This window comes from Octodon degus, unplaced genomic scaffold, assembly GCF_000260255.1.
Source record: "Octodon degus isolate 3935 unplaced genomic scaffold, OctDeg1.0 scaffold00006, whole genome shotgun sequence".
In the NCBI taxonomy this organism is placed as follows: domain Eukaryota; kingdom Metazoa; phylum Chordata; class Mammalia; order Rodentia; family Octodontidae; genus Octodon; species Octodon degus.
Genome location: NW_004524582.1, coordinates 33,030,897 through 33,050,032, shown reverse-complemented (window position 1 = coordinate 33,050,032; position 19,136 = coordinate 33,030,897). Strand labels below are relative to the sequence as shown.

The window sequence follows — 19,136 nt, the reverse complement described above, 5'->3', positions numbered from 1 at the left end:
GTGGTGCTGGGGGATCGAACCGCGGTCCCTGTGCTTTGCCAAGCTTGTTCCAAGTAGGTGCTTTAGACCACTGAGCCATCTCGCCAGCCCCCTACTCTTTATTTTGAGGAGGGTTTTTTTTTCTTTTTTTTTTCTGCTTGGCTCAGGCTGCCTTAAGGGTGGGTCTGGTAAGGCATGTGTAGCTGGGGATCAAACCTTGGTATCCTGCGCCTGACTGCGTTTGCGTAAGCAGGCTCTTAAACAATTGAGCTAAGCAGCAGGTCCCCTTTACTCTTTATTTTGAGACAGGGTCCAAGTTGCCTGGGGTGGGAAAAGATGATTGGACAGGACTCCAATTGGTGAACAGAAGGGTGGCCAACCACTGTTTATTGATAAGGGGTCCCCAATAATCTCTATAGTCTCTTGAGACACATCCAGTAACTTGGTCACTAAAAAAAACATAAAACAGGTAGCCAGAGAGCTCAGTGGATTAAAGTGCCTGCTGAGGCAGACGTACAGGGACCCGTTCAATCCCCCAGGGCACACTGAGATGGCAATTAAGTCCAGGTATGGTGGCACATGCCTGTAATCCCAGCACTGGGGAGGCCGAATACAGGAGGATCACTAGGAGTCTGAGCTGTGTAGTGAGTCCCTGTGCACCTGTACTAAATACACTAGGAAAAAAAAAAAGATAAATCTTATGCTCCCTGGCAAGTGCAAAGTCCTGAATTCGATCCCTGGTACTTCCCCTCCTCCCAAAAAAGCGAGATATTGGTTAAAAGGGCTATTTATGTCAAAATAAAAATTTAAGTATATCACACAATGTCATCACAATTGTCATGCTGCAAAGTTATGTATGGCTTTGATTTCTAAATTTCTTTTTTTAAAAACATGTATTTAGTACATGGTCTACAAGGTCTCACTAGACAGATCGGAATCTGTGATGCTTCTGTTTTCAGCCTCCCACGGGCTGGGATGACAGGTGTGCACCTCCACATTCAGTCTCAGTGTGCCCCCAGGGTGGGGGAGGCATGACAAGCCGGGGATTGAACGCAGGTTCCTGCGCCTACCTAAGCAGTGATTTCTAAATTTTTATTTTTATTTATTTTTTTATGAGCAGAATATATTTATTGAGAGAAAGAAGGCTCCTGTCCAAGAGAGGGACAGGAGGGGGGCCCGAGCCGGTAATCTCCCCAGAAGCTGTCTCTTCCAGGGACTTTTATAGTGTAAAACCATGCGGGGTAAGGTGGAGAGAATGGGAACTCGCTTAGGTGGACGCAGGGTGGGAAAAATTTGTTACCTAAGCAAGTCCCAATCCAGAATTTATGAAAGAAAAGCTAACTCATACCTCCGTCCAGTGATCTCGGTGGGAAACTCCAAAATGATACAGGGAGAAAAACTGATCTCAGGTGGGTGACCTAAAAATGATCTCCAGGCCTGACCTGCACAAGCTCGTGTTCTCTAAAACCGAAGAATGAATTTTAGGAACAAACGGAGGTTATGAGCAGAATATATTTATTGAGGGAAAGAAAGCTCCTGTCCGAGAGAGGGACAGGAGGGGGGCCCGAGCGGGTAGTCTCCCTCGATTTCTAAATTTTTATGTAAAAATATATAATTGTTTTCCATTAACATTGTATGGGGGGGTTAAATTTTTTTTTTTTTCATGGAACCAGGGATTGAAGTCAGACCCTTGCGCTCGCCAGGGAAGCGCTCATTCTACTGAGCCATCTCCCTGGCCCAATGGGGGGTTAAATATTAAACTATCCATGGTTGTTAAAAATAAGTTTCGGAGCCGGGGAGATGGCTCAGTGGAATAAGTGCTTCCCTGGCAAGCACAAGGACCTGAGTTCAATCCCTGGTTCTGCAAAAAAAAAAAAAAAAAAAAAAAAAAGTTTCATTTTATGCCTAAAAAGTTTACTATTCAGATAATAATGTTGAGCTTATTTCCTGCATAGCAGGGTAATGCCACGAAGCTTCTCGGAAGCTTAACAACTGAGGTTTGAGATCAAAAGTTAGAGATAAATGGGCTGGAGGACAGTAAATACTTTAGCCCTCCAAGGTCAACGAAGACTCAAAACATAAGAAAACCTCTGCTGTGCTGTCCGGGAACTCAGCTGAGTCTTTGATTTTTTGATCAAGGAGGTTATGGGGTCACAGAGGAAAATGATCAACAATGTATAGTGTGCTTAAAAAAGAATCTCACTAGTCACGGTGGCACACACCCGTAATCCTAGCACTTGGGAGGCCGAGGGAAGAAGATCACTGAGAGCTGGAGACCAGCCTGGGCTACAGTGAGCTCAAGGCCAGCCGGAACTGCAGAGCCAGACTGTCTCAAAAAGACAAAAAATGTGCTGGGGAAAAGAGAGCTCAGTGGTTTAAGTGCCTGCCTTGCAAGTGCAAAGTCCTGAGTTTGAGCCCTGGTACAAACAAAACAAAACAAAACACCTCCAAAGCTTTCATAGAAAGCAACTTGGTCAAGTAATGGTCCTGACTCATCCAGATGGCTGATACTCACAGAAGATCTAAGAGGTGCTATACTTGGTTCCAAGGTAAATCCTGAGGAGTTTTAACTGATGTGGGTAGATGGCAAAAAGCTGCTAGTTGTAAAAGGTCCAAATTACTAACAACTTGTTTGAGAATTGGCAGCTGTACTAGTAATTCACTACTGTTATGGATTATTGGACTATACAGAGTTAAATTGCTGTGTACAGCTACCAAAAATCTTTGGACTGGGGCTGGTGAGATGGCTCAGTGGTCTAAAGCACCTACTTAGAACAAGCTCAGCAAAGCACAGGGAGCGCGGTTTAATCCCCCAGCACCACATGCCAGCCAGCCCCGCCCCCTGGTGGGCTGAGCTGCCCCCCCCCACGCACAAATAAACAAAAATCTTTGGACTGGCGTCAAAAAATAAAAAGATCTTCTATAGAATGCTTCAAACACAGCTTCTCTAACTGCAATGGAACACCCATCATTCACACAACAAAACAAAGGGAAAGATGCTGGGAGCTGCCAAAGCTGGACACTGATAATATGTGGGAAGGCAAGACAAGGCCTCTGTGCCTAAAGCAGTCAAGCCGGCCCAGTCTTGAGAAAAACACCCCATCTGGACAATTTGGCTATTAGTTGCTAGGCATCCTGCGTCTCCTAATACTAACTCTGCAAAGGTATAAATCAATGCTCCTACTGTTGTTCTTGGGGTCTTCTGCTCATCAGGCAAACAGACCTCCCCCTGATCCTAGCTCTTCTCTCCTGTCTATCTTTTCTTTATTCCTGCTGTCATTTATCCCCAGGGTACAATGAGACAACAACGAGTCCCTACACCTAGGGACATTTGTAAAAAAATCTTTTTTAGGGGCTGGGGAGAATAAGCGCTTCCCTGGCAAGCGCAAGGGTCTGAGTTCAATCCCCAGTTCGGCCAAAAAAAAATTTTTTTTTCTTTTTTGCTCCGAATGCCTTCAGGGCAGGTTTGGCTTTCTGGAGTGTTGTGGGGATCAAACTCCAGCATCCTGAGGCTGCCAGCTTTGTGGAAGCAGCTACTTAAAGAACTGAGCTAGGGCCAGGCCCCCCAAAAAAAAATTTAAAAAAAGAAAATTTTTATTATTTTTTTACTTGGTACAGGGTCTTACTATGCAGCTAAGACTCATAGTGATCCTCCTGTCTCAGCCTCCCCAGTGCTAGGATTACAAGCATGCACCACCACACCCGGTCTTGGTGGCCAGCTTGGCGCACTCAGGGTGGGGCTGACACACGCGGAACCAGGGACTGAATCTAGGTCCTTGCACTTGCCAGGCAGTTGCCTAGACTGCTGAGCTACCTCCCCAGCCCTGGACTCCACTTTTAATCCTACTGCTTCAGCCTCCCATAGCGCTGAGATTACAGACTTGCACCATCATATCCAGCTTTCTCACGCCGTTTATTAATACAGGACTTACGTGCTAAGAGTGGTGGCACACACTTGTCATTCCAGCACTCAGGAGGCTAAGGCAGGAGGACTGCTGAATTCGAGTTCAGCCTTAACTACATAGTGAGATGCTGTCTCAAAAAAACAAAAACTACAGTAAAATAATAATGATGATAATAGTAATACTTGTGCTACTAGAACAGGGGCTGATAAACCTGTCCCACGGGGATGGATGGGAAACCTACAGTCTGACATAACTGCTCAACTTGCCCAGGGCCCCACAACTGTCCCCAACAATATGCACAAGTATACACACACACACACACACACACACACACACACCCCTGCACCCCTGCCAGTGCAGATGCCACACAGCACAGGTTTATTCTGCCCTGCAGCCAGGCCACTCTCACCTTGATGGACTGTGTCTCAAATGTGGACGGCAGCATGTTGGGGAAGAGCTTCACAGCCACGGGCAGCAGGAACTCCATGAAGGGCACCACCACGAAGACCAGGAAGGGTACCAGGCGGAAGAGATCAGCACAGATGCGGAGAAACTGGAGACAGGCGGGCTCACATCAGGGATGATGTTGGGGGATACGGCTGTCAGCGCTGACAGCGCAGCTGCACGGTGACCCAAGCTCTAAATTCCAAATCTATGTACTATGCATCTCCTAAAACCCATTTCAGTCTCAAGAGTCAAAACCACATACAGTGCCACCCGGTGAGTTGGCACGTTATGATCCCAGCTCCTGGGAGACTAAGGCAGGAGGATCCCACGTCCAGCCCAGCCTAGGCAGGGCAGATGAGCAATACAGCACGACGGTGTCAAGACGCAGAGGTAGGGTGAGCAGGCCTCACATCCAGTCCCTAGCAGCCAGCATCTGCACCCTGCAGCACAGCTGGGTCTGAGGACATCATGCCGACCAATCTGTCTGGAAACAGGACAGGTCTTGTGCAGTCCCTTACAGGAGAAGCCATGAACTAACAGATTAGAGATGGCACTGCCAGGGCTGGACAGCAAGGTGCCAGCAAGGTTCCCAAGGTCATGTGATAGCACCGAGCTCTGGACAAGAGCACAATACTCCAAGTGGGGCCCACAATCCCTCCTAGCAATAAGGAACTCTACCTTGGCCCTTCTCTATCTACCCAGCATGTTTTAGATCGCTATAAATATAAATTATTCCACAGTGAAAAGCTTACTTCAATCCGGTCATGGTGACACACTATTTGGGAGGCCAAGGCAGGAGAACCACAACTTAAAGGTCAATATGGGCAACTTGGTCAGACATTTTTTTGTTTTTGTTTTTTTTTTTGTTGTTGTTGTTTCTTTTTTTGGCGGAACCCGGGGATTGAACTCAGACCCTTGTGCTTGCTAGGGAAGCGCTTATTCCACTGAGCCATCTCCCCAGCCCCATTTTTTTGTTTTCTTGAGACAGAGTTTCTCAGTGCAGTCCAGATTGGACTTTGACTTGAGATGATCCTCCTCCTTCAGCCTCCTGAGTGCTAGGATCATAGGTATGTACCACCACACCTGAATAGAGTCTGTTTTAAAATTTAAGGGGCTGGGGAGATGGCTCAGTGGAATAAGCGCTTCCCTGGCAAGCGCAAGGGCCTGAGTTCAATCCCTGGTTCCACCAAAATAAGTAAATAAGTAAATAAATAAATAAATAAATAAAATTTAAAATAAAAAGGGGGCCAAGGAGATGGCTCAGTGGAATAAGCGCTTCTCTGGCAAGCTCAAGGGCCCAAGTTCAATCCCTGGTTCTGCAAAGAAAACAAAACAAAAACCTTGGAGAACATAAAATAAAAAGGGCAGGGCTGGGGAGATAGCTCAGCAGTCTAAGCACCTGCCTGGCAACCACAAGGACCTAGGTTGGATCCCTAGTGCCACATGCCATTCTGGCCAGTGAACCCTGGGTGTGCCATACTGGCCTTGAAACTAGGCATGATGGTGCACACCTGTAATCCCAGCACTGGGGAGGCTGAGACAGGAGGATCACTGAGTCCAAGCTATATAGCAAGACCCAAATAAATAAATAAGTTTCAAAAAATAAAATAAAATGAAGGACCGGCCAAGTAGCTTAGAGGATTAAAGCAGCTGCAAGCAGGCGCAGGGGCCAGGGGTTTGATCCCCAGGCCTGCTGTGCCGGCCCTGCCTCCGGGGCACACTGAGACAGCAATTGAGACTGGGCATGGTGGCACGAGCCTGTAATCCTAGTTCTTGGGAGGCTGTAAACAGGCGGATCACTACAAGTCCAATCTAGTAGTGAGACCCTGAACACCCTGTAGACCCTTCCCTAAAATACAAAAACAAATAAATAAAATAAAATGGGCTGGGAATGTATCTTATGATAAGAGTACTCCTGCCTTTGATCCCAATGCTGCAATGAAATGATGATGAAATAAGTGTGCAAAGGGGGCGTGGGAGGGACAGAAGAGGCGGCACACAAGAGGTGGGTCCAGGCTCTCCCAGGACAGCACTGTGGGGCCCACGGGATCCCATGACACCCAGAGGGGCCAACATAGCACCAGCCGGCTCAGCACATAATCCACAGCACCCCGGAGATTACAGCCCCTGGACAGGCCTCAGCCAGAGGACCCAGCAGTGCCACTCACTGGGCAAGAGCCACTGCGGAGCAGGGGCCAGAAAAGGAGCCCCATACGCAGTGAGGAAGTGCATGTATACGGAGTTGGGGAAGATGCAAGAGGGGGAATCAAACACTCAAAAAAAGGGACAAGACCCTACCAAGAAAGATTAAATAAATTGGTTTTTTAAAAAATCATGCTATTTATTTATTTATATATTTTTTTATACTGGGGATCAAACTTAGGACCTTGCACTTGCCAGGCAGGCACTTATGCTGCTGAGTTATGTCCCCAGCTGGCTTGAAAAAAATCAAGACAAAATTTCTAATGGGTAAAGGCCACCACAGAAGGGAACCCTGGGGTGGGCCGGGAGCTCAGTGGTAGACAGTACAACCTGGGTTCAACACCCAGCACTAATAGCAGGAGGCAGGCAGATGGACAAATAGGCAGATTAAAACAAACAAACAAACAAACACACAACAGACATGTCAGACAGATTATTTCAACTATAGAAAAGATAAGGGGCTGGGGAGATGGCTCAGTAGAATAAGCACTTGCCTGGCAAGTGCAAGGGCCAGAGTTCAACCCCCAGTTCCACCAAAACAAAACACAAAACAACAACAGCAAAAAAGGGTAAACAAAACAGAAAGAAAACATCAGCCCTGAGACGACAGGAGAATCTTTGGGGCCTGTTTTGTTTATGAGGTGGGTCTCACCGCATTGCTTAGGCTAGCCATACCTGCTGTGTTCATACCATCTTCCTGCTTCAGCCTCCTGAATGGTTGGGACCACCAGGTACCAACTTAGGAAAACCACGCAACCACTCCAACTTAAGAAGACCCTTTTCAGAGCCAGAGGGCAGCAAGAGTGGGCACAGCAAATGCCACAGTAGAAGGCTGGCTGCAGCTCTGGGGAGGGCAAGCCAGGGCCGGCAGCTGTGCAGGCGGGGCTTACAGCATGGGAGCCAGAGGTGGAAGGGACTCCAGCTCCAGCAGGCAGGCCAGTTCTGCTCCACAAGCTGTGAGCTTAGGAGTCCCCCAAAAGGTTCCTGTGCCAGAGGTAGCCTCGAGAAGGGGACAGGATTACATGTTCCACTCCTGAGAGCTGCAGGGCAATGGGCAGGCCACTGGGCATGGTGCATGGTATGCAAGGGTGTGTGCCCGTGTCCACAGCCCCCTTGCCTGCTTCTCTACCCCCTTCCATCATTCCTCTGCCACAGACCCAGCAACCTAGGACTGAGCTCCCTAGAATCCGAGCTAAGCAGACCTCCCCTCTTTCCAGTGGTGGAGCTAGGAACTTCACCCAGGTGGCAGCAGAGTGACTGGCACACAGGTGTTGCTGACTATGAACAACAGTGAGGAGCAAGCCCCAGCACTGCTCTCCAGCGGCCCCATTACCTGCCTGCGCTCCCGGCGGGTCAGTGTGTGGCCGTGCAGAATGCGCCAGAGCATGCGCGCCGCGATCTTGGTGTCGATCCACAGCAGGCGGAAGCCATGGTAGTAGTGCTTGAGTTCATCCAGCACCCTCTGCCCCAAGGACTTCTTCACTGCCACTGGGGTTGCTGGGCTATACACGGGGCCACCCTCCTCCAGCTTTTTGTTCTTGTCCTTCAGGGACTTGAGGGACTTCTCTACCACAGAGTCATCGCAGAGAGGAGGTGATGAATGCCAGCCACGCACAGGAAGGTACTGGGGGCCCCTGACAAGCATACCCACTAGGGCGGGAGTCCATGGTGTTCCTGCCACTGCACACAGGTGCTCCGGCCTTGGCTTCCAGCGACCGCAGGGCTCAGCTCGAAGGCACTGATACAAGGGATGGGCTGGGGTACAGCAGCCAGAGGGGACAGCCCTTGAGAAAGGAAAAGGGACAGTCATGAGGAGCAGCCACCAACAGGGACTGCAAACCACATACCATAGTATGTTACAACCATTATGCAACCCCACCCACTTGCTGATGTCTGACACACAGGAACCCAAACTCATGTAGCTGAGTTGGGCTGTGTCACCCCCAGCCTGGCCCAAAGTCCCTAGAGAGACAGCAGCAGATAGACACAACATGTGTGCCAAAGCCCAAATCAGAAACAGGAACAAGCTCCAAGTAACCCTAGCACAATGGGGTGTAGAATACATCACCTGTCCAGCCCTGAGGTCATCTCCCTCACAGGTGACTCTCAGAACTACAGGCCCTGGATCCAGCCATTCCACGGGCCCCCCTGGCTGGCTGACCCCTGCCCCTGTGTGTCCCCACCATATATACCATAGACTCTGTCACTGTAGCAAATGCCTTGAGGGCCACTGATGTCCCAGCAGACTGGCAGTGCTGGCAGGAGCCCAGAGAACAGTTGGGAGCTCCTGGACCCATGAGCAGAATGGCTGTCACCACTGAGCCTGAAGGGGGACTCATGGCTATCCTGCAGGTGGTGACCTCCCACTTTTATCACCTCTCCCCCACCACTGCTCTGGCCACACCCACCCTTCCTCCAGCACCCCAGCTGAGTGTCCACACACAGCCACAGCTCTGCACACCCGAGAGCCCAAACTCTGTCATGCACACCCACATGGCACCTCCACTCATGACTTCCATATGGCCGGCCCTGAGCAGCTAACTGGACCTGTACCCAGCCCAGTTCCTTTGTGTTTGTCAGCCTGTGCCCAACCCAGATGCTGCATGTAACTGCCACGCATGGATCAGGGGACAGTGAACTCCAGCCCACCTAGGCCACGGGCTCCACACCAGCTCTGCCATCATGTATGCGCGCCGGAGCCCTACGTGTGTTGCTGCGTGACCACTACCTAAGGCTGTCTCCTATGCCCCTGGGGGTGTCTGTCCCTCTGGAGCTGCTGACCCATCGCCCGCCGTCTGTGCGCCATCAATCCCTGGGCTCAGGCAGCCCCGAGCCCTCCCTTCCTAAGCCCCAGCGCCCCTGAGGGTGGGGTCACCTGCAATGCAGCCCAGCCCACCGAGCTCGGCACACCACTAGGCCTCCTGTGCCGAGGGGCCAGGCCACATTCCGACCTTCTGGACACACTGCAGCCTCACCTGTGAGTGTTGGTAACGAGCTTTACCCTTGTCCCCATCAAGCTGCCTTGTCCAGTTTTCCATTCCACATACCAGGGAAGAGCCCAGCTTCCATAAGAGGTAACTGCAGTCAGCACTTATGAAGGCAAAACAAAGGCACGAACTACCAAGCGGACCGGCATGGTGCTGCGTACCTGTACTCCGAAAGGCGAAGGCCTGAGGACCCCAAGCCCAAGCCCAGCCCAAGAACTCAAGGAGAGACTACTTCAAAATGATAAGAAGGCTGGCATGTGGCTCAGTGCAAAGGCCCTGGCTTCACTCCCCAGTAGCGCACACACACACACCCAAGCAGAGAAACATACCCTATCTGTGAGGGTCGGACACATCCAGCAGAGAAACATACCCTATCCGTGAGGGTCAGACACATCCACTGACCCCACTGTCTCCATTTATCAGAGAGCTTAGGGTCACTAATACTCTAGCTGAAAGGGTTTAGCTATTTTCAAAAAGCAGAAAACGTGCAACTTTTTAAAGAAATGGCCTCCAACCCAAAACGAGTCCAGCAGCTGCAGCCTCCCAGCATGTGCTGGGATAGGACCAGGTCTGGGAGGCCAGCCCACCTCCTGCTGCTCTGCTGCCTGGCCTCCTCCTGCCTTCCCTTTTCTTTGTATTACCGGGCTTTGAAGCCAGCACCTTCCCACAGAGCTGCAGCTCAATCCCTTTTTATTTTCTGAGTCAGGGTCTCCATTAGTTGCTTAGGCTGGGCTGCTCTTGCCTCAGCCTCCCAGAGTACTGCAATCACAGGTGTGCGGCCCCAAGCCTGGCTATTTATTTATTTTCTTTCTTTCTTTCTTTCTTTCTTTCTTTCTTTCTTTCTTTCTTTCTAAGAGAAGGGTGTTCAGGGTCTCGTAGTGATGGACTTGTAGTGATCCACCTGTTTACAGTTTCCCAAGAACTGGGATTATAGACATGTGCCATCACGTCCAGTCTTAATTGCTGGCTCAGCATGCCCCAGGGGCAGGGCCAGCATGGCAGGCCTGGGATTGAACCCCTGGCCCCTGAACCTGCTTGTAGGTGCTTTAATCCACTGAGCTATTTGGCTGGCCCTTTCATTTTCTTTTTTGACACATAACTTGCAAAATGGGGGAAAATCCCACTTATCAAAAGTGACAATGCAGGGGCTGGTGAGATGGCTCAGTGGTCTAAAGCACCTACTTGGAACAAGCTTAGCAAAGCACAGGGACCACGGTTCGATCCCCCAGCACCACATGCCAGCCAGCCCCGCCCCCTGGCGGCTGAGCTGGCCACACATACAATAAATAAATGTAAAATGAATAAATAAATAAATTAATTTAAAAAAAAAGTGACAATGCAACAAAAAATACCCTCCTGCCAGGTGGTCAGGCTGGCTACATGAAGAAATCTGCACAATTGCAAAGCTGTTTACTTGAGGACACTGATGCCAATGGCCACCTGGACATCCTACTGTCACCCAACGCTGGGGAAAGATAAGTGGTGCTTGCAAAGGAGCCTCACCACATCAGCTGCATGGCTGGAAGCAGGCAGGGATGGGGTGGGTCATTCAAGCCTACTCTTCTACCCCTGTGTGTGCTCAGATCCTTATCAACAACACGCAAGTGCCATGGGTACAACACCTCAGGAGGCCCCAACAGCACAGCTTCCCAGGTGTCCAAATCTCCTTTCACAGACAGGCACAAGCAGGCCAAGTGATGACACACGCCAAGCCAAAGAGGACATCAACCAGAACACTACATGCACCGCCCACACTATCCTGGTGACAAAAGGAGCAACAAGAGGAGCGGCACAGTAACAGCAACCACCACTAGCAGGAGGGAGAGGAAGGGATTCTGGATGTGTGTGCCAACATTCGTCTCATACTCTCAGCAGAAACTAAGTCGCCAGCACCTGGGCAGTGGCTCTGCACTCGCCCGGGTGCTCTGAACACACGCAACAGCCCTCCCTCCACACTGGCTGGGGCTGGGCACACGGAGGCCTCCCGCGAGGCGCACAGCTGGCTCCCTGGCACCTCGGCCTCCCTGCCCTCCAGGGCCAGGTGCTGCCTTTGGCCTTTATGATAAATAAGGCCAAAAGCTGCTAGAAGCCATCTATGATTTGTCTCCAGTCAAAACCACCCCATGGGGGCTGGTGGGATGACTCAGTGGTCTAAAGCACCTACTTAGAACAAGCTTGAGCAAAGCAAAGCACAGGGACCGCGGTTCAGTCCCCCAGCACCGCATGCCAGCCAGCACCGCCCCCTGGTGGGCTGAGCTGGCCACGCATGCACGCACACACACACGCACACACATAAATAAAAAACCACCCCATGGCCAGGGGCCTGGGCCATTGCACAGATCACCCACGGCCCTGAAATGACTCAGATACAGAGCTGATGGCCACCAAGTGCAGCACTGCTATGCGTGCTTAGGGTGCTTCATACACGGTGTGGAAAACCTGACTGGTCCTCACTGTAGCAAGTATCAGGGGGACTTTTTTTGTGGTACCAGGGATTTATTCTACCGAGTTATCTCCCTGGCCCCTAGCCAAGTATAAAGGTACTTGCCAGCACTCAAGGAGTCTGAGGCCGGAAGGTCACAAGTCTGAGCTTAGCCTGGCCAGCTTACCCAGTAGGAATGTACTCAGTGTGAAGACTCTGGGTTCAATTCATAGTACTGCCAAATAATAAGCGTTGAGGTGCATGAGTTAATCAAAACTGCTTTACCAGGGCCGGCCAGACAGCTCAGCAGATTACAGTGCCTGCTTAGGTAGATACAGGGACCAGGGTTTGATCCCCGGGTGCCAGATGAGACAGTGACTAAGGCTGGGTGTGGCTGCACTCGCCTGTATCCCAGCACTTGGGAGGCCGAAAACAGGAGGATCACTATGAGTCTGAGCTGTGTAGCGAGACCCTGTGCTAAATACATAAACAAAAAACTGCTTTACCATTCTCATGGTTTATAATATCCAAGATGGCAAATTTATAAAAGCAAACAAACAAAAAACACTATACTATGACAAGCACAGCTTTTATGTTCTGACAAATCTAAAATGCTTAAAAGGAACTCCACCAATCCAACATCCACTCAGAATAGGAACACTTTAAAGATGGTTGTAGGGGGCACACCTCTGTAATTCCAGCTCTTGGTGGCTAGGGCAAAAGAACCGCTCCGAGTTCCCAGCCTGGGCTACGTAGTGACTTCAAGGCCAGAGGAAGCTGGAAATACACTGGGCACCAGGTCCCCAAGGCAGGGTGAGAGAACTCGGGAATACAGCAGATGGCAGGGGTCAGTGCTGGACAGAGCCACCTGCCTAGAGAAGGACAGATAGCTGCCTGGGCAGGCAGGGCAGGGTGCCCACCCCACCCCTGGGTGGGTCCATGCAGACAAAGCATTCTCCAGACTACTCCCTGTGCAGAGTCCAGGAGCTCAACTGACCTATGACCCCTCCCAAGTGTAACCCAGACAGCTAACATCAGGTATTTGGTGGGCACACAGCCTTCCTGACAGCCTGGAGGCTGCTGGAGCACAGGCAGGGTGAGAGGCCCAGCTGGGGCGTAACGCCAGCTCGGCCTGCTGCCAGCACCTCAGCAAGGGCCGTGCACCAGCAGCAACCCCACCACAGAAACACTGCTCGCGCTCACTCACAAAGTACCAACGTCCAGCTCCTCACCCAGCACCTGGTGAAGCCGGACACAGACAGCACACCTTAAAACGAGTTTTCACGTGTGGCTCAAGTTTTTATTGTAGGGAGTTAAATCTGTCTCAGGAAGCCTTGCTGGGTCCATTACAGCTGAAAAAAGACAGCTTTACAGACTTTAACAGACATGAAAAATTGTCAACTCCACAGCTCTAAGGAGTGGAAGACCTTCCCATGAGCAGCAAGGACATGGAAGGGGGATGAGGCCAGGAGAGGCGTCAGACTGCCGCCAGTAGCAACAGTGTGGAGGGGAATGCGGGAACAACTTGAGGGGCATGTGCTTCTGCCAGTAAGCCCTTCTGTACTGGCCCCTCTCTGGACACTGTCAAAAGGCGCCAATCACTGCCAAAGGGAAGTGCACTCGGGGGATGGGAGCCCGGGTCTGCTCTGTACCCACACTTGGATCCCCCAAGGCCCAACAATGACATGGCCTAGCAGCTGTGCGCACCATCATGGCAAAGCAGCAGGGGACACTGGAAAGATGGGTCCCACTAAGACAACAGCACTGCATGAGCTGGGGTTCCAACTGCGCTGAAAACAGACACAGAGTCACAAAAGTGCTAAGCGCTGGGCATGCATGTACCTGGTACCACAATTAGGAGCACTTTTTAAAAATATTTATTAATACAGTAATTATACCAGTCACAGTGCCAAAGCACAGGTTTAAAAGAAACAAGAGCAAGCAAGCAGGACCAAGTGCAGCCTCCTCCAGTGGACATGGGCAAAGGGCTGGATTTACTTACACACGGTTTATCAACCCCATGGTGCCGGCACAACTGAGACAAGCTCCATGCCCCAGACTACCTGTGACAGAAACAAAGACACAGTGAGTAAATGGTGCTCTGCTGGGCAGCTCTCAAGTCTGCATGAGCAGGGGATCCTCTTGCAGAAGTCCCCAGGGGGCATCTGAAGCCTGTTCCATGTTGGAAGACTCCAGGGAGCAGCCAACAAGTGCATCCTGGTCAGCAAGCAGGGCAGGCCAAGCCCAGAGATGGCTCACTGCATTGCCCAGCTGGGGATGTGCAGGCACCCATCAGGTGGCCAGTAGGGCAGCAATGAGGATAGTGGAGAGTCACTTCACTATCGGGAGCCCCTAAAGCTGGAAATCGATTATATGTGGGAGGGCAGAATGAGGCTCATTGCCTAAAGCAGTCAAGCTACCTCAGTCTTGAGAAGAACATCCTGCTGGACATTGTGGGCTATTAGTTGCTGGGCAATGTAACTCTGCAAAGGTATAAATAAATGTCCCTACTGTGGTGCTGGGGGTGAACTTGCCAATCAGGCAGACCCGCCACCACTGGACCTAGCTCTTGTCTTGTCTTACCTTTTATTCATTCCTGCAGCTATTTCTCCCAGGGGCACGTGAGATCACACCGAGAGACCCAGAGATCCCTACACTTCATGTCATTAACAGAGAACAATCCTCCCACTTCTGCTTCCATTTAGGGATTTTTGGCACCAGGACAGTCTGCTTAGTAAGTGGAGGATGGGTCACCACCACTCACAATTCATAACATAAAGACACTAGCTACAGTAGGGCAGGGTGGCACGTGCCTGGCACCCCAGCACTGAAAGGCTAATGCAGGAGGAGCTCAAGTTCAAACCCAGCCTGGTCAATTTAGTGAGATAAAAAAGTTTAGGAAGGATACATAGCTCAGAGCTAAGGCCCAGGGGATAGAGCTCAGAGCTAAGGCCCAGGATTTAATGTTGTCTTCAAAGGGGTCAGTTTAGCTACATTCTTACCAGCATCAAGTGTAGCAGCTAAATGAACACTCCAGAGCTCACAGGAGCCTTTCCTGGCCCTTTCTCCAGCCAAAGAGGGCCAGGACTTCCTCCAGCCCAGGCACCCTGGCTGCCCCAGAAAGCAGACAGCCTAGGAAGATACAGGCCAATAGGGAGGGCACACTCCTAAGTGCCCAGGTGGTGTCCACACGGCCTTCACTAACACTGACTGCCAATCTGGAGGCTCCCATGACCCCTCACCTTTGATAATTTGCTAGAAAGACCCACAGAATCTGCTAAACATCACAGCACAGGCGGGCAGCTTAAGTGGGGGTGCCCTGGGCAACCAGGCCCCTTCCCAAGGCCCAGCACAGTGCTGACACACCTGGAGTCCTCTGCACACTCTTCCCTCTCAGAGTCTGGGGACAGAATTCCAACCCCAATCTCGCAGGGTTGGATCTACCTGAGTCAGTCTAGAACCTGTCACTCTAAGGGATCTGGGGCTCAGTGCCAGGAACAGGAACAAAGGCCAAGTACACCCCTTGGGATGATGCACCTTTTTTCTGAGACAGAGGTGAGGAGGATGGGGAGTGGGTCTTGCTACAAGGTTCAGGCTGGCTGTGAACTCACTGTGTCCCAGACCGTACTACAATACACGGAGACAGAGCTCCCCAGCAGAATCTCCACAGGGGTTCCCACTTCTCCCTTCTTCAGCCCCTTCCCTGGCTGGGCTGCACAACCCACAGGCCTGTCCAGCCTGGTGCTTCTGACAGCTTGGAGGACTTGGCCTCAAGCCAGCCATGCACACTTCTACCAGGCACCACAGCTCAGGGGCTTGGACAGCCACTTCTACCACAGCGATTTCCTCCCGAGAGCACTGTGTGGAGAGGACAGGAAAGCAACTGTACGGTGAGAAGCCTGGGGTCAAGCTCATATCAGCGCTGGCAAATCTCACAGTGGAGCCTTGATAGGATGTGATAAGAAAGAATTCATCACAGTTTCAAAGAAGTCAGTTTAGCCACTTCACCTGTGACCCAATTCCCCCCCAAAACCCATGGTCCCCCTCAAAATTGAGACAAATGTCAATAAACACCAACAGAAAAGCACCCTCCAATATCCACCCCTCAAAACTGTTAGAATCATGGGAAAACTAGAGCAGTCCAAGGAACTGCTACAACCCAAGGGGCCATGAGGACTAACTACTATGTCATGTCCTGAATGAGTCCAGGGACAGACAGGACATCAGGGTAAAGTATGTGCAAAATAAAACAGGGAATAGGTGGAATATAGCTTGCTGTGAGAAGGAATGGCACTAAGTTGGGGTGCTCCTGATGGGGACCCAATGCCAGGTAGCCTTGAGCTCTGAACCCCCTGCTGGTCCCACAGCAAAGCAACCGTCTAAGCACCACATACCCTGTGGTGTCTAACAACTACAAATAGCACACTATTCCCAGCAGACCACTAAAACAAGATAACTTTTTTTGTGTGTGTTTTAGGGAAGTGTCTACAGGGTATTCAGGGTCTTACTACTAGATCCAACTTGTAATGATCCACCTGTTTATAACCTCCCAAGAGCTGGGATTACAGGGGCCCCGCCACCAGGCCCAGTCTAATTGTCTCAGCAGCCCTTGGGGGCGGGGCCCACAACCAGTGCTGCTAACTTTATTTTTGGAAACACAATCTCACTATTCAGTTCAGGCTGGCTTTGAACTCACCATCTCAAATTTGGGACAATCTGGCCTCAGCGTTAGGATTATGGGTGTGTGCCGCCACACCTGGCTGACCCAGCTAAAGTTAAAAGCCATAAACACACTATAAAAATGAGAAGTGGAGAAGTACTTCAGGGCCATCAACCGGTAGAGAAAGCCAAGCACAGTGGCACATGCCTGTAATTCCAGCACTCAGGAGGCTGAGGCAGAAGGACCGTTGAGGCAGGAGACCAGCCTGGCTACAAAGTGAGCTGGTACAGAGAGCTCTCCTAGCAGAGCAGGCCTCGACGCTGCCCGGACCCCACTGGGCCCTGACCTGGTACCCACTCACGCCTAGCCAAGACCTGAGCTTCTAGGGTTTTTGTAAAGCCAAGGCTAGGGGCAATGCCTGGGCTCTCACCTTTTGCTCAGCATTACTCAGAAGAGTCGCTGAAGATGCAGGTCCCTAGTCTGAGTTGGGAGTGTAAAAACGGGAAAACCTGTGCCCTCAACCTAGGAACAAGGATTTTTCTTTTCTTCTTTTTTTTCTGGCTCAGGCTGCCTTTAAGGGCGGGTCTGGTAAGGCATGGGGCTCTGGGGAGCTGGGGGTCGAACGTGGTCCTCTGCGCCTGACCTGGTTTGTCCCAGCAGGCGCTTCAACAACTGAGCTACCAGCAAGCCCCTCCGCCAGCAAGCCCCCTCGTCCCGGGATCAAGGACTGTCCCCGTCCGGCTTCTGACTCGCCTCCGTGGGACCAGCGGGCACTCCTGCGCCCTGCTCTCGGGTGCTACTTCGTCAGGGAAGGCAGTGCCAGGGCTGTCCCCGCCCTGCGGAACTCTCCCAAACCCTCAGTGACCTGGGGTGACCCAGAGACGGAGGTCACAGCGCCAGCGTGTGGCCCGGGCCCGGCCTCACACGCTGTGCCCACAGCCTCACAGAGCAGGAGCAGCGGGCACGCCTGGGCCACGAAGGGCAGAAAACGGGCGCGGCGAGCGCGGCCAGGGCCTGCCAGGACGGGCCGGGCCAACCTGCTGACACCCGGCAGGGAGGAGGACCGGGCACGCGGGGACCGGCGGAGAGGACCGGGCACGCGGGGGAAGAGCGGGCCACGCGGGGAGGGACCACGGAGGCAATGCCCTCGCGCCGGCAGCGCCCAGGGAGCCGCCCGAGGTCCGCGCCCGCACCCTCTCTCCTCGCGGAACCGGGCGCCCTCTGGGGCCCGTCCCGGAGCGGCGCAAGCTTGGCAGCGAGGGGGACCTCGGCGGCCGACCCAGCACCGACTCGGCGGCCCTTACCTTGCGGAACGGCGGCGCGGGGCGGCGGCAGACGGGCGGGCGCCCGGCCGCGGCAGCTCCTCAGCAAGATGGACGCCATGCGCCAGCTGCGGCGGCCCCCGGCAACGGCCTCCTCCTATCCCTGCTCCGCCGCTCTTCGCTGTCCCGGAAGCGCCTGGGCCCGGCCGGCGATGGTGACGGCGGAGGTCAGCGGCTGGGAACAGGCGTTCAGCTCAAAGACCCCGCACCGGCCGCGGCCATGTCCGGGCACTGACGTCCCGAGGCGCGGGGCGGGGCGGGCGGACCGGCTGCCTCTCCCATTGGCTCCCCCGGCCCCAGCCGCGGACCAGGTGAGCACCAGGCCCGGGGGCCGACTACCGGTCCCGGCATGCACCAGGCCGCCTGCCCTCCTGGCCCACAGACCACATATCCCAGGGCGCACTGCGCGATCTACCCTGCTGACTACAAGTCCCAGCGTGCACCGAGGGGAGGCACTTCTGGGCGCACTGCATTCTGGTTCTCGTAGTACAACGTACTTCATTGACCGTTCTGGCTTAGCGTGCGTCCCGCGTCCAATCAGCGGAGGCCCACAAACCAGGAATTTAGTGGGATCCAACCCTGTACTACGCCTGCCGAGGAAGTACGGTCCTCCAAGAGCCGGGCGAGGTGGGCTTGGGTTGGAGCCCACAGTTCTCCTCGGGGCCCGCTGGTGACCCTAGACCGGATTCCCTACCCACCTGGCCGGCCCTTGTTCCTGAGCTTAGACCCGCAGCCCGCGTTGCTGGGCGCCAGCCGAGCGACGAGGTGGCCGCTAATGGTAGGTAGGCCACCCCCAGTACCAGCACCGCGCCCCCAAAATCCTCCCAGCCCCGCAGGCAGCCAGCTGTGTGCATTCCAGGAGAGCGCGAGCAGGCAGCCTTATGACCTGCAAACCCCACCGTCCCTGCCCCCCTTAGCTGGCGTTTGAGGAGGGAAAATGATAGGTCTGCGCCCATGCACCGGTCCACCGGGTCATCACGGCGTGAAGAATCCCAAAACCAATGACAAGCCGCTCCTAGACTGACTTTCGTCTTCTTCCCTCTGGTTAACCGCGGACTTCCTCTTGCTTTTCGCGCGCCCCAAGCTTTCCCCAATCAGCGCCTGCTAGGCACCCTACCGCCCATACAAACTCCACCCCAAACCCAGCGTGATAAATTAGGATTTCTTTTCTCTCTCTCTCTCTCTCTCTCTCTCTCCCCCTCCCTCCCTCCC

General features: G+C 52.7%; 1 protein-coding gene and 1 long non-coding RNA gene across 3 annotated transcripts in view; one reads left to right on the top strand and one right to left on the bottom strand.

The window, feature by feature from the left end:
• The window catches only part of Letm1 (leucine zipper and EF-hand containing transmembrane protein 1), a 33,023-nt gene extending 14,861 nt beyond the window's left edge, over positions 1-18,162 (bottom strand). For both annotated transcript variants that reach the window (XM_004624621.2, XM_023700185.1), the window contains exons 1-4: positions 17,907-18,162; positions 13,945-14,005; positions 7,867-8,317; positions 4,294-4,437 (exon numbers count right to left, since the gene is read on the bottom strand). In XM_004624621.2, coding sequence (XP_004624678.1) covers positions 4,294-4,437; positions 7,867-8,317; positions 13,945-14,005; positions 17,907-17,985 — 735 coding nt within the window. In that variant the 5' untranslated portion in view covers positions 17,986-18,162. The remainder of the gene's footprint in view (positions 1-4,293; positions 4,438-7,866; positions 8,318-13,944; positions 14,006-17,906) is intronic.
• Positions 18,163-18,339: 177 nt separating this feature from the next.
• The window catches only part of LOC111812367, a 17,963-nt gene continuing 17,166 nt past the window's right edge, over positions 18,340-19,136 (top strand). Inside the window, exon 1 of the long non-coding RNA XR_002817877.1 lies at positions 18,340-18,551. This is a non-coding gene — a long non-coding RNA (uncharacterized LOC111812367). The remainder of the gene's footprint in view (positions 18,552-19,136) is intronic.